A 14,246-nucleotide genomic window follows, 5' to 3' on the forward strand; every position below is an offset into this window, starting at 1 on the left:
AAAAGAAAAGGCAAGCATTTGTGTCTGTTTACCCACCGCACTGTATATACAAAATGCTGCACATGAACTGCTGGTGGATTGGCAAAATGAAGCACTGGCAATTAAGATGGTGATTTTTTTCCTGCACCCATATTATTCTAGCTTCTACAAAGAGAATCACAGACACGCTAAAATGCTGTATGGCAAGATAAATAACTCCCGGTGGGCTTTGCAGTGCTGTCACGCTCTCTGTAGCAGTCACCGTCCCAGAAGAAGGCAATGTGCCACAACCGCCATGAAGCCTTCCTACCTCAGGCACTCCACTGGCAACAATTTAAAACAACTTCTTTTGTTTTTCCCGGTCTGCATCCCCTCCCTCCTCCTGACTGTTCCCCGAGTAGAAGGCATAATGCATCATCTTAGGAGGGAGCCCACAGCGGCCTAATTTAACAGCCAGGGAGAAACACCAGTGGACACTGGCCTGCTAATGAATGAATGAGCCTGACGTGTAAAATCAGAAAAGATTACAGACTGAGGGCTAGGCCTCCCAAAAGGTCTTGGCAAACCAGCTGTTTAGATAAGCCCTGTTACCTCCCCAGAATAATAATTCCTCCACATGAGACTGAGTAAACAAACAGTGTGAGGAGAAGTTAGCACTGTCTTGTTTTATTCCTGGAGACAAACTAGGAAAATAAAAAAAAAACAAACATCTGCACGGCAGCAGGATCATGTCATGATCAAATCGTGTGCGTCCCTCCCCTCTTGCATGTTGACATCTGGACACTGAGGGGACTGTTGGGTATACACAGCCTATGAGCAATAAATAAACAAAGGGGGGCCCGGCCTTGAAAAGCCATACACCTGTGACCAGAGGAAAAGCAGCAGGCGCAGTAGTGTTCATTAAAGAAGCCACTCCTGACAGTGAGGCATTTAAGAGGCCATCAGGAGCGACAACTCAGCAGCTACCTTGGGACCGGAGAGGGAAAGGCATCAAGGTGAGCAATGCAATTTCAGCTTGAATAATGGAGCACTTTCCTCAGGTCTGACATTCATGTATTTCTCAGGCAGTTTTGCTCTACAGCCCAACAGCACCTGTGAGCTATTCAATGTTCCCCAGGAAAAAACGGTTTACAGTGTCTACAGGTTCACAATTACTGTCTGCACGGCTGCTGGTCTGCAGATAATCTCACTCAAAGTGGTTCATGAATTAAAAATAGCACCGAATACATCAAATCTAATGATATGAAAATTTAGATTTCGGATGCTGTGCGCTACAGACGTAACGCAGAGCAGACATCAACATCTAGATTTTATTCCCTTTTTTTTCCCTCAAACGGCTTTTAAAAATAATTTCGTCAAGGCAGATCATTCTAACTTTTCTGTTGGATTCACCAGCCAGATTCCATTTTCACGGAGTTGCTGATGTAAACTGGTAATAACAGAGGATTAATTTACAAGGAGGCAAAATCCCCCAGTGAGACTTGTGGCCCAGAACAATAATGAGCACATAGTAAACAGAAATTTGCCGTGAGCCAAAAGAGAATGCAGAGGCACCTAATCTACACACTGAAACACACCATGAACACTGATGCAAACACAATCACATGCGTACAAGCACAACCACGCCCTCACACACACACACACACACACAGGCAGAGAAAATTACAGCAAAGTATCTTCCCCAGGCCTCTGTAACAACATATGTTTTCAGGTAATTAAAAGAAGATCCCAAGCGGTTATCATGTCATATTGAAATACAATGCGTAGAGCAAATTACCATTCTGTGGTTATTTATACAAAGGCGGGGGCACTAGGTCACGCTGCTTTGGTGAACTGCGAGGATAGACGAAGTGTTCATGGCTTCAGTCGTGCTGTGGTTTGGACTTCTAATTAGCACGCTAAGGTCAAAGCTCACATGCAATGAGTTATATCCACAACCCCGGGATTCAAAAAAGTTGCGATGGCGTGTAAAACGGAAATAAAAGCAGAATGCAAACGTCATTTGACAACGAACTGTGTTTACCGACGGAGGTTTCACAAAGTGTTCCTGAGCCTTCCTTTATACAATCCTGTGTTTCACAAAGTGCTTAATGGGCTGCACCTATGAAGCGTTTCTCTAGTCTATTGACCACCCGCACTTTATTGTTATCATCAATGTTCCAAACAGGTGTTTTTGGAGCTTTCCACAGCTTTCCACAGGCTTTTGTTGCTCCTGTCCCAACATGTTTGAAACGTGCTGAAGTCAAACATTAAATATATTGTCTTTGTGCTGTTTTCAGTTGAGTCTATGTCGAAAAGGATCAGCAAATGATCACACACAGCGTCCCGGCTTCTTTGTGGGATGGGGTTGTAGTGATTGCCACGTTAATATGTTCTGTGCTCACTCTACAGTGTGGTCATTAATAAATATGCAGTTTTTGAGGCCACTTTGCAATCAAATGTTTGTTTATTGCTTTGTACGGGGAGTTTTTCGCTTGGGACACAAGAATACAAGCTTTTACTAACTGCCTAACTGAGAAATCACTTGAGTATGAACATGAATCTGTGTTACATGTAATAACAAGAGCTTTACATGGTTGAAAGAGGATTAAGACATTTCAGTTCTCTGTATGTCTCAGATATATTCCATATGTTGGAGCACTCTGACAGAAGCACTATACTTCAGCAGAATTTGACTTTGACTTGTCACCAGGATGCTCATCTTTGTGCTCAAATGAAAAACAACCCCCAACACAAGTGTTTTCTGCCATAAATGATGTACTCTCCCTTTGGCTGCAGATATGGTGCTCTGCTGCCCAGAGTCTATACTAGTAGGTGCCAGACGCTGCTCAGGATTAGCTGGCGAGTCAAGAAGTGTCCTGCTGCGTTGCACCAAACACCCATTCATCAGACAAAGGTCTTGGCTGCCACATTGATGCCGGAGAACTAATCCATCAATCTATCTCTTTAACTTAAGAGTGGTCCCTAGATAGGTTTGCTGAGGATACCTTTCCTTTTTTTTTTTTTTTTTTCAACCGTCCTTCTGTGCCTCATGGAGCTTCGTTCCCATCTGACAGACAGGTGATTTTCCTTTGAAGTGGCTCCATCTCACTTGCAGATGTGGAGGCCAGAGAATGAGCCTCCCCCTCAAGACCCCATTAAAGCAAAACCAAGGGTCCATGGGTTTGATATTCATCGCCAGGGCAACCTCTACCATCAACACATTTTGTGCCACGTGAGAATGATCACAGCTTATTAAAGTGGAAATAATGACTGCTCTACCTCCGGCATGAAATATTTAACAAGGACAAAGGAGATGGCTCAAAGGTGAATCATATCTATGTTGAAAGGAGAGCGTGTGGACAGTGCCGTCTACACAGGAAGTGAGGATGAACCTTGGTTAACCTGAGCTCAGAAGAGACTTTCTGCAATTGAAATTTGTATCTAAATGGAAGCAGAAGCAGAAGAATAGTGGCATTCTGGATTAATGTTTATTAGCCGCAGCAAAGATGTTGTTATAACAGCAAGCAGCATCCTGCACGGTACATTTCCCTCCGTTCACCTCATGGCAACTACAGTACATACAAAGCAGACTTATTCATTCAAGATTGAAATATATGTGCTCATTTTAACCATCATTTCATTATAATCATTTTCTCTTCGCAGCTGTGCTCAGAACGTATAGAGCTTCCAATTTCTGGATGTGAGATTATTGATGTATTTTTCCCTCTAGCTCGGGTAAATTAGCTTTTTTGGCCCCTTGGGAAAATCAGGGGAAAGAAGCAGAGTGAAAATGTTCTCCATCAAGTGTGATTGAATTGGATTTTACAAGATGAATTGCCAGGACAAGAGTTTATCCCAATTACATTGCCAAGAGGTTTCAGTCCTGCTGTAGCCACTACGGTCAGCAGCAATTAGGGTCAGCTTTGAGTTATCAGGATCCGTCATTGTGAGAAGATGTTTACAGTGTGAGCAGAAAGCAGATAAATGCAACAGGCCGACATTTGCAGCAGTAAAAAGCGGCTTGTGGTTCGGTCCAAGAATTCATGAAATTACAGATCTGACAGCCAAAACACGAGCAGAGCAAAACACAGCTGTCTCTTCCACATCCCACACATCTTTTAATCTAGCAGAATACAATACAGACAGCAGAGACTGCTGTTGGGCTCTTTGTGTGGCCATCCATTTTCCTTACTCGAGTATTTTTTCTTTGATGTAACCTGTATGATTTGCTGATGTGGAGACTCAGTGTGTCTTTCATCTGTCTCTCATCAAGACCACACTTACCACAGACAGTGGCAATAAGACAGATGACTGGCAAACAATGAGCTGATGTTTAGGCTTACCTTCCCCAGACTGGGGCTCCACAGGTACCTCAGGCTGAAAACACAGAGAGCCAAAACGAGGAAGATCAGAGCCAGAACCAGAGCCACTCGCTGGTAGGCGTGGTAGGTGGCCTTCTTCTCTTTGCCCACCTCAACCTGCACACAGTGTAGGTTCAGCATTACATGATATATATCCAAATAACCAGAACAATATACCGCGCAGTTGAACTGAGAAACAGTTGTATAGTTGATTAATGAATAGCTCAACATTTTAGGAAATATGCTTTTTCACTTTCTTGTTAGCAGAGAAGATCAATATATTATCTGCTAGCTTAGCAAAAAGACTGGAAACAGCTGTGTCCTAAGCTAATAAATCTGCCTACTAGCAGCTCTAAATCTCATTAATTTACATGTTATATGTGAATTGATTTAAGCTGGCGGTTGCGTTTTCAGTGTCCTCAAGCATAATCTTGAGCTCTCACCATTAGCTGTGCACGCAACAGAATCTGAGCATCGTGATTGGACGCTTCTTGCTGAAATGCACCTTGGGAGTCCAAGATGACTTCTCTCACAAATGTTTTTTGTACAGTACAGTTTTTAATCAAGAATTAGGCATTTTCTAATGTAGTTGTTCATCTTTTGTACTGATGATTCAACGTGGAGAGTTTCATATCCATCCAAGCCAAAGTGCTCCAACTGTGAGTCATGTACTATACTTGTCTATGGGCAAAATGAATGGGGCTTTAACATCCAGAACAAGGGTCATCTGACGCAGTTCCTCCCACTTCACACCTCTGTTAAACAGATGATATGCAGCATGAGCATGCTATCAATTTTCTTCCTTTGATTTTCCCTTTTTTTTCCCAGCACTGCATTGAATCCACAGATGCCATTTGATTTGGTCACTCTGCAAAAATGATGACAAAAATATAACCATCTCCATGCCAAGCGAAGAACACGCTGCGACGAGTGCCACGGAAAGGTTACGTTCATTAAACTTTTCCTCAAATGAAAACTCTGCCCGCTGTAGTCAATTCCCCAAGCTTAAGGCCACAAATTAATAAAGACAGGCTTTTGTTCCATCGCAGCTCCAGCAGGGAGCGAATGAAAGCTTCTCATTCACACTGGACCACTTTTGAAGGTCTCAGAGGACAACAGAAAAGCAGATATGTAAAAAAAAAAAAAAAAAGAAAGAAAAAGAAAAAGAAAAAAACTTCAATTAGCCAAATTGGTGTTGCTTATCTTCATGTCTTTTAAAATGATGATAAAGCAGCTTTGGCTTTGTATTGTGGCTGAGGTTGTTACAGTAGTTAAGCTGCAGTAGATTGGACAGCACTTTAACATGCTGACTTTTGAAATAATGTGCAGCAATTATTTCTGCATAACAGCTGTATCATTTTTGTGACCTTTGGACTTGTGTTTTATCCAAAATAGTCCTAAGTAATACCATATATATTTCACATAACCTTTTTATTATTATCTTAAAAATGGTGGAATGATGTACAGGAGGAAATGCGATTTAGCAGTAATGGCATACAGTCACACGGTGTGCTTGTTGAATATAGATTATATTTTGGATTTCTGGGAAATACATCAACAGCACGACTTTGAGGAAGGACAGAGCACACATTCGTCAAAAAAAAAAAAAAAAAAAAAAAAAAACCCGAAAAAACTTTTCCATTAATGAATTCTACAATTCTAACATCTTTATTTGACATATTAAAGACAGTAGTCACCAAAAAAAAAGAAAAAAGAAAAGTGAGGCACATCAAAGTATTGTACATTCCTAAGGCGTGATGAAAAAGAGAGGGCTGCAATCAAAGAGCCAGAAATTCCTTACATTGTGAATTTCTCCGAGAGAAAAAAAAAAAAGTGGCTGAAATCCTCTGCTCTCCAGTGGGAGGTTGCATAAGCAGTGGAAACTTAACTGGAGGACAAACCTCTCTCTGCCTGTGCTTTGAATATCAAACACTCAGAGGGAAAAGGTGGGATTGAGAGACAGACAGACAGACAGACAGACAGAAATAAAGGCAGGGATGGAGACAGAGTGAGCAGTCTGAGTGTGCAGCACCCGCCAACTAGTGTTTAAGGGTTTAGGAGTTCAGAATCAGCCAGGCAATTCCTCTTGAGCTTTGTGAGGAAGAGTGCCTGGAGCCCCCTGCTGTTATCGTGCAAAGAGGAGCACTTCCTCAAGAAAACAACAGAAAAAAAAACAAAAAAAACCCAGGAGTAGCCTACATAACCACCGAGCAGTGGCAGGGGTTTATCACACGGGGACACGCTCATGGATGTGTGTGAATTCCTGTGAAAACTGTTCAGAAAGCCACAGGTGATTTGTTTTTAAAACCATAATCAATATTTATCCATCATTTACAGTGTAGTCATGATGAGTACCACAGATGCCCTTTCTTTGATGGACAGTCAAAGAGTTTTCATACACATATAAAAAGGGAGTGAATGGCAGGGCAACAGGAATAAGCACTGCAACAAGTGAAGTATGAGAGGAGGAAGAAAGGATTTCAGAGCCCCCCCCCCCCAATAATAAAACCTCAAATAAAGACAGTTCTGGGTTTATATTTGAATGCTGCTTGCATGTGAGAAGCAGGGATATTCTAGCTATAAAGCAAAGGCAGCGGTTCAGGTGGGAGTGAATATAAGAGTGGAAATAAAGAAAGAAAGCCAAGGTGAAAAGCCAAAAGGAATTAGATGGAAAAATTACTATTCTGAGAAAAACTCCCATCACTCAGCAAGAGATCAAGCAGCTCTCCTGTTTGATTTAAAAAAAAAGGACACACTTCTGACACGTTTCACTTAAAGCTTACACTCAAATATCACAGGATACCCCCCCCCCCCCTTAAACTACCACGGCTGCCACCTGCACTTAATTTATGGTGCAGTAAAAGATTAAGAGTGCTCCTGTTTTCTTGACCTGAAATTCTAGACAGCATTCAGAAAAACACTAGCTGTTGGAATTTTTTTTTTCTCAGTTAATATGACTGCTGCAGTCAATCAAACACAAAATTAACAAAAGTGGACTCACATCTTTCCACAGAATCTGTTGACTGCTGGACTGACTGCTAGCCTCCATGATGCAAACCCACAGGAGGAGTCTCTCTGACCGTCTTAGCTGGGGGAAATACTAACGCTCTGCGAGGGAAAGAGCCCCGGCTTCATACCGTTGCTGTAATTTGGGAGTGTGCTGTGAAGGGGAGGGAAGTTTCAGATGGAGTGGAATTACTGAAACATTTGTGATACCCATTAAAAGGAAGGCAGATGTCTCTCCTGCCTGTCTGCCTGCTACTGTTTCAAAGGTGGAATGCCACAAATGGATTGAGACAAACCCCCTGTTGAATGAATTACATACTGAAAGGATGAAAATAGTGCAGTGATTCAACACTTTCAAAAGACTCCTGCTTGGAGGACACAAAGTTTGCATGTGGGGAAAAAAAAAAAAAAAAGGTACCTACATATTGCAGATTCTGATGTTATCAGGTGTATTGTCTGAAGTATCAAGAACAGTTCAAGCACCTTCTCTCTGCTTTTGTTCCTCAATCAGTCAGTCTGCACTCTCGACTACAAACAGGTACAATAAACAAGCCCTGAGACGACTGAACAGCAGCATAATGAAGGAGTCAATCATATAAAATGAAAAGAATTTTGTGCACATAAAGAAGTGAAGGAGGAATGAAGCAAAGACTGTAATATGAGAATGGAAGTTTAAAGATCCCCTCCAGACATGTTTTAAGACATATAAAAATACTCCTTGAAATAATAAGTTGTGTCTGAAATGGCTTTTCCATAAAAAAAAAGTTCAATTGTCTCACTTAAAAAATTCTTGAACTTACACCCGCTCCCTCTCTCTCATTAAAAAACCCTGAGTCTCTGCAAGTATTGTTCATTTTTAAAGTTTAATTACTGGATGCGAGATGCCGCCTGATTGGCTGAAAAGTCCGTTCTCAGTGTAGTTTGCACATCACAGCCGCGTGAGCTGCATATGGGACCATTACTCCAGCTGTGACGTCACAAAATCCTGCTCCTACGCTCACCTATTAAACTGAGATATGATTTTGGGAAACTTTGCCCCTTCAGCAGATGAATGAGAGAAAACTCAGCACGTGCATCATTCTGCACAGTGAAGCACAAACATCCGAGCGAAGCAACAATAAGCAAAACACATCTTGAAGTGGAGGGGGGCTTTGAGAAGCACGTAGAGGTCATCTGAGGAGCCTCTGCCCATAACAAACTCTGTATGATAAGGCAGCAAAAGCGACTTTTAGAGGGAGAAACACAAGTTGATGATTAAAAACTCAAATGTTCGAACTGGCTGATGCATGTTTTTCTTTATGTATCGTGTCGTGCAGGACTCTGCGGTGGGAAGCCTCACAGATCTTCTCTTAAAAATGCAATTTGAACCAGTTTTAGGGGCTCACAAGGGAGGGGTTAAATAACACATGCAGTAACTGAAGCTCCTCAAATATTGGCACCCTCAGAACTTTAGAGAGCTCTTGGCAAGCTTAATAATGTCATCCGATGGTACCCAGTTATTTCTCTCATCCATACAGAGCACCATTAATAGTTTCTGAAAATGTCACTGCGGCTCAGGGAAGGTGTGATCGCACCTGCAGTTCCTTTTCTCTTTGGTCAGAAGTGCAGTGGAAAAGTTAACCTCGTTACATTTTTGTTTGGGTTGCTTTGGTTCGTATTATTCAGCTTGAGGTGAACCATGACTTGTAAACAACAGTGGCACCAAGCAGCAAATAGCATTTTTGTGTTTTGTCATTCTGTAGATCAAGCTTTGTTTTCAGCCTCTCTACATTTAGCTGCACACAGCGGAGTGTAATACTCTGCGCTCTGTATTATGATTAATGTGCAGTGGAAGTGAAGTCAGATAACAAAGACTGGGACAGAGGGATTATGATAATGACATATTATGACAGGTCTGTCTTCAGGATGCAGTGCTGGCATGGCTGCTGCTTTCTGTAAATTACCTCCTCAGGTGTTAATGCAGGAACATACACATGCGACAGGACTAAAAACGCAGCAGCCAGGGAAATGTTTTATTCTCTAAGTTCCTCGACTTGTCTGTACTTATTCTGTCCTTGTGCTGCTGTAACTCTCAAATTTCCCCTCTGGGGAATCAATAAAGGATTATCTTATCTTAATACTGGAAGATTCTGCAGAAACCCAAGATTTTGCTCAATGCCAGTCCAATGCCATTGTTTTTAAAATTCTGGGTTTTGCAGTCTAGGTTTGAGGTAGTACATATGAATTATGGTTAAAGTGCAGTTTGGGTGATGCAGCTAAAACACTTGGTTAAAGTTCAGGAGAGGTTGTGGTTCATAAAATAGTGAATTTCAGGTCTGTGGCAGGACTCAAACTCAAATCTGCTCATGAAAGTCTGACACACCGCACACCTCCACACTCTCTGGTTCTGCCTCATGACATGTAGGGCCCACGACTTCCTGCATCTGCACTGAACATTGATGCAGGATGTAAATCCATTTTGAGGATGCTGGGTCGATTTTCTTTCTTCCCTTATTTCTGTCATGCTGGGCTTTTCTGCGACTTACTGCTGGATATCTAACATCAACGACCAAAGCTTTGTAAGACCTTTGAGTTTTGTGCTATTGACCCATTACAGCCTCAATCGGCCTCATTATGGACTACAACAAGCAATTTTACGCGGTCTGTTAGGTAAAGGTATGGTTATTTGGTGCTGCTGAAGTTCAAACGTCCCACATGGATCAGAGCAAACACTCCCAAGTTCAAAGAAAACTCGTCGAGAGGCCGCGCTCAATAAAACAGTTCAAAAACAAGAATGTCTCTCATCTAGTGACTGAACAGGCCGTTCGGTATGAAAACTACATTTAACTGATGGATAAATGTTCAAAGTTAGAATGAGGTGCAGGAAACACTGAACAGTTATCGATGAATGGAACAAATCAGGAACTCTGATCACAATTAGTTCTTGAATAACTCTGAATTGAGGGTTAGTTGAAGTTGATAAGAAGAGACTTTGAGATACTGTTATATAATGATAATGATGATACAGTAGTTAACAAGGCCAGATCCCCTTTTACTGCATTCAGATTGTCACTGTTGTATCTGGTGCTTGATTAACACATATGTTCATGTCTGTTCTCTGGTAATTTATCTTTATCTGTGCAGTCTGAAATTCAGAGATATTCTACTTATAAATGTTTCACTCCTTCATGTTCCTCATTGGAGTAGTGAAGAGTAATTGAGTACTTTTACTCAACTGATGTACTTAAGTACAATTTTGAGACATTTTACTTGAATATTTCATTTTGCGTGACTTTCTACTTTATACATTTCAGAGGAAAATATTGCACTTTTTACTCCATAACATTTACCTGACTTCAAAGGTTCTGACTGTCCACACAAACTGGTTATGATTAGACAGCCATTATGTGCTTATTGAATCAACAGTGTGCAGTGTAGCACCTGATGATGATGATTGAACCGTCTGCTCCCTGTAAGAAAGGAGGATGGAGGTGCTGTCAGTCTGCAAACTGATGTCAGTGTGCTCGCTCGTCCTGTCTGGCTAGCTAGCACTAGCACAGGCATTTCCAAGCCATTTTTACTATCTAATATGAGCTGATAGTACACAGGTGAAGTGGCGAACATGCAGATTCCCTTCCTCGGATTATCCTGAAATAGGCTGCAATAGAGGATTTAGAGGCACTGAGCAGTCTGTGCATATACATCTTATCTTATCTTATCTTATCTTGAAGCTTCATTCATTAGCAGTTTGGGCGGCACAGGCTTCAAGAAACCAAGGCAGAGCGCAGCAGCTACTCTTACTGTGGTTTGCCTTGGTTTTTGGTTGTACTGGTCCTTTTACTTAAAAGCATCTGAAGATTTGTAGTCTTATAAAGTTTTAAGCTCAACTTTTCCATTATATCACCGTCATTATCACCCACGGCACTTCTCTGACATACTGCGCTGCATCGCTGACAGCATCTCTTCAACATGCCACCTGCTTTAAGACATGACAAATAATACACAATGCACATTTCAGTCTGTCTCCACGTATCTTGTGCTGAAGAGCTGCAGTCAAATCAAAGCACACCTGTGTTCTGCCTGTTCACACAAACCACCTGTCAGTTATTTTCCGATCAGCTGAGATGGCACACAGAGCAAAAGCTAAATAGTGTGATAAAATGTTTTGAAGTGATTCCAGTTTATTAGGAACACAATTTCACAACCTAAAAGTTCCACTTCACACTCGATTTACGGAAGTGAAAAACGAGGCTCGGTCAATACCCTCTGAGGTGGAACATTCCGGGTGAAATTGGTCAACCTGCAAGCCTTTAGTGTGGCAGGCAACATTTGAGCACACATTAAGTCTGTCAGATCTGATAGCTGTGCATCCTCGTCAGCTCTTTCCCATTGATATAAATCTTCACAATTACTGTGACATTTCGCTCGGCTAAATCAAGTGGCGGGTCTTTCAGGAATAGTGTTGTGTCAGCAGCGGAGCTGAGCATCCTGGGACCCTCATTCCCTCGATAGCATTCAGCGGCAGGCTGGGGCTTTGACACCCGCAGAATAGAATAAACAGCAATTTAGTTTGGAGTGCATACCAGATACTTGGAGATTAGAGCAGAGGTTGATGGGAGCAGCTTTAGCAAACCAGGAAGAATCACAAAATAAACATTTACTCTACCCTGTTCATGCTTCAGGCCTGATAGCTTTGATAGGAATTTTTTCCCTTTTGTATTTGTCACTTTTGCAAACACAGATTGAGCACTGTGACCAACAGCGAGGCACATTACAAATCCAACAGACCAAGTTGGATCCAGTGAGAGTTTTTTTTTTCATATATAAATAGACCGTTTTCCATCAGACAACAGTTGTTCTGCTCAAAATGACTCGCAGTACTTCAGGCAGGCGCTGCCTCCACAAACTTGCAGAGTATATTTTGCTCTATTCTGCAGCGGCCATCTGGAAAAAAGCTGTTCCTTGTTTGCTTTTTTTTTTTTCCACTCTTAAGCCAGCCTCTAAAGCGTCGTCGGGCTTCAGTCGCTCAGAGAGGAAGCTGTGGTGGAAACCCACATGTTTCCCACGTGCTCATCTACATTCATTAACAGTCTCTTCCCACATGAAGGGAGGCTGTCGCAACTAAAGGACGAGGAAAAGATGCAGACAGAATGTGCGTAAGAGAGATAGAAATACAGAAAGAATAGAAAACACTGAGCAGGACTGAGAATTCGTTTCCTTTCCTCTCCCCGTCACACACACAGACACACACACAGACCATAAGAAACTCCTCCATGGATTGAATCGGGCTTTTGAGTACAGAAACCGGGTCCGTGCAGGTCAAATGTGACACGTATAGTGATCCTGTGTGATTTGATTATCCAGCTCCTGCCTCGACACAGCTACACCACCTCAGTCTTTCATTACAGGGGAGCGGAGAGGTGGGCCAGAATGGGCTCATCATGAGGAGGCAGTCACGGATCCTGACTCGGTCTAGACGAGAGATCTGATAGCCTCCATCCGTCATCTTTCAGGATCCTCTTCATGCTTCAGTGATGGCAGGAAGGAAGTGTACTTCTGCACAGGAAGTTTACACAGTGCTCTGTTTCCCAGGAGTCGCTTGGCTCTTCAACAGACTGCAGCGAAGCCCTGACACATCGTGCTGATGCACTGCTGCGAATTCGGGAGTGCAAAAATCTTGGTGAGGCCCAGTGAAGTAGCAACATTCACAGGTGAAAGTCGGCTCATCAGAATACACGTCTGTGCACAGATGTATTGTTAATTGGCACATTCGGGTCCATCAAAATGAAAACACCTCACACAACTCTTCTCCTGCACATCACCCTTCATTCACCAAACATTTTCAGCAGTCTTGCCTTCATCAGGCTGCTGTCAGAGCTTTTTTATAGTCGCTCACTGGACTCATAAATCAGCATAAATACAAACTTTAAGAAATAAAGTTAGCATCATTTTTACTTTTTGAAAAATAACCCATTCACACTCACTGTATTCTTTAGCAAATACAACCTTTCATCGCATCAACTCACAATATAAATCATTTTATCTTGTTCTGTATCTTATGTTTTGGGTTTAATTTGCTTTTATTATTTTGTATTATTATAAAGCCCTTTGTAACTTTGTTTTGGAAGGGGATATATAAATAAAGTCAATATTATTATCAATGCATAAAAAAGCTGAAATTCTAGTTTTTCAACATAAAGCAGCAAATTTTTCACTCTCAACCTCAATTTCCAAGACAAAGTTTACAATTTAAATTTTACAATTTGTGGTTGACAAATTCAACTCGTGTTCTTTGAGAACAGAGACAGTCGGCTCTACGAAGATGTCTTAAAGTCTTGTTCTCCATGTAACTCTCTCTTGGGCTCTAAGTTCACAATTCATTACGCCTCCCTCTTAAACTTGCAATAACTGATTTTTGACCACTTGGGGGCAGTGGAAGCAAGCTGCAAACACAATCCTGACATATAACAGGTTTTTATAAGATTTAAGACATATCATGATTAAAAAAAGCAGTCAATGCCATGCTTGAGTGTTTCCATGTTTGGATTTCAGTCAACTAATGACCAATCACAGACAACCTGGGCAACCAATCCCATCAACGTGTGGGGTGGAGCTGCAGGGAAACGAGGAGTATCAGAGGAGAGGCCAGGTGTAGCTTGAGATCAATAATTTGCATAGTTTGAGTTTAAGTTTCTCAGCTATGGCAGAGGTTTCTAAATGGGAAATGGCGAGCCGTCGCACTTTACCAAAGGATCTGAATGTCCGACAGCCTGCAGGAGCCTTTTTCCAGAGTCCTGTTTTACCACAAAACTAATGCTGAAGCCTGACGCTGTTCCACCCATTTACCCTGGGGACACAGTACAGTACAGTACGAGCCAACATGTTGGTAAGTTTATCTTTCTCCTGTTTAATCTGTGTGACTGTGACCAAACAAATCTG

At 41.9% G+C, this 14,246-nt stretch overlaps 1 protein-coding gene across 1 annotated transcript in view; it reads right to left on the reverse strand.

The window, feature by feature from the left end:
• Window positions 1–7,401, reverse strand: part of tnmd (tenomodulin) — a 44,619-nt gene extending 37,218 nt beyond the window's left edge. Inside the window, exons 1-2 of the mRNA XM_076739466.1 lie at window positions 7,324–7,401; window positions 4,305–4,439 (exon numbers count right to left, since the gene is read on the reverse strand). Of these exons, the coding sequence (XP_076595581.1) occupies window positions 4,305–4,439; window positions 7,324–7,371 (183 nt within the window). The 5' untranslated portion in view covers window positions 7,372–7,401. The remainder of the gene's footprint in view (window positions 1–4,304; window positions 4,440–7,323) is intronic.
• Between the last annotated feature and the right edge of the window lie 6,845 nt (window positions 7,402–14,246).

The sequence above is a fragment of the Chaetodon auriga genome, chromosome 9, assembly GCF_051107435.1.
Source record: "Chaetodon auriga isolate fChaAug3 chromosome 9, fChaAug3.hap1, whole genome shotgun sequence".
Taxonomy (NCBI): domain Eukaryota; kingdom Metazoa; phylum Chordata; class Actinopteri; order Chaetodontiformes; family Chaetodontidae; genus Chaetodon; species Chaetodon auriga.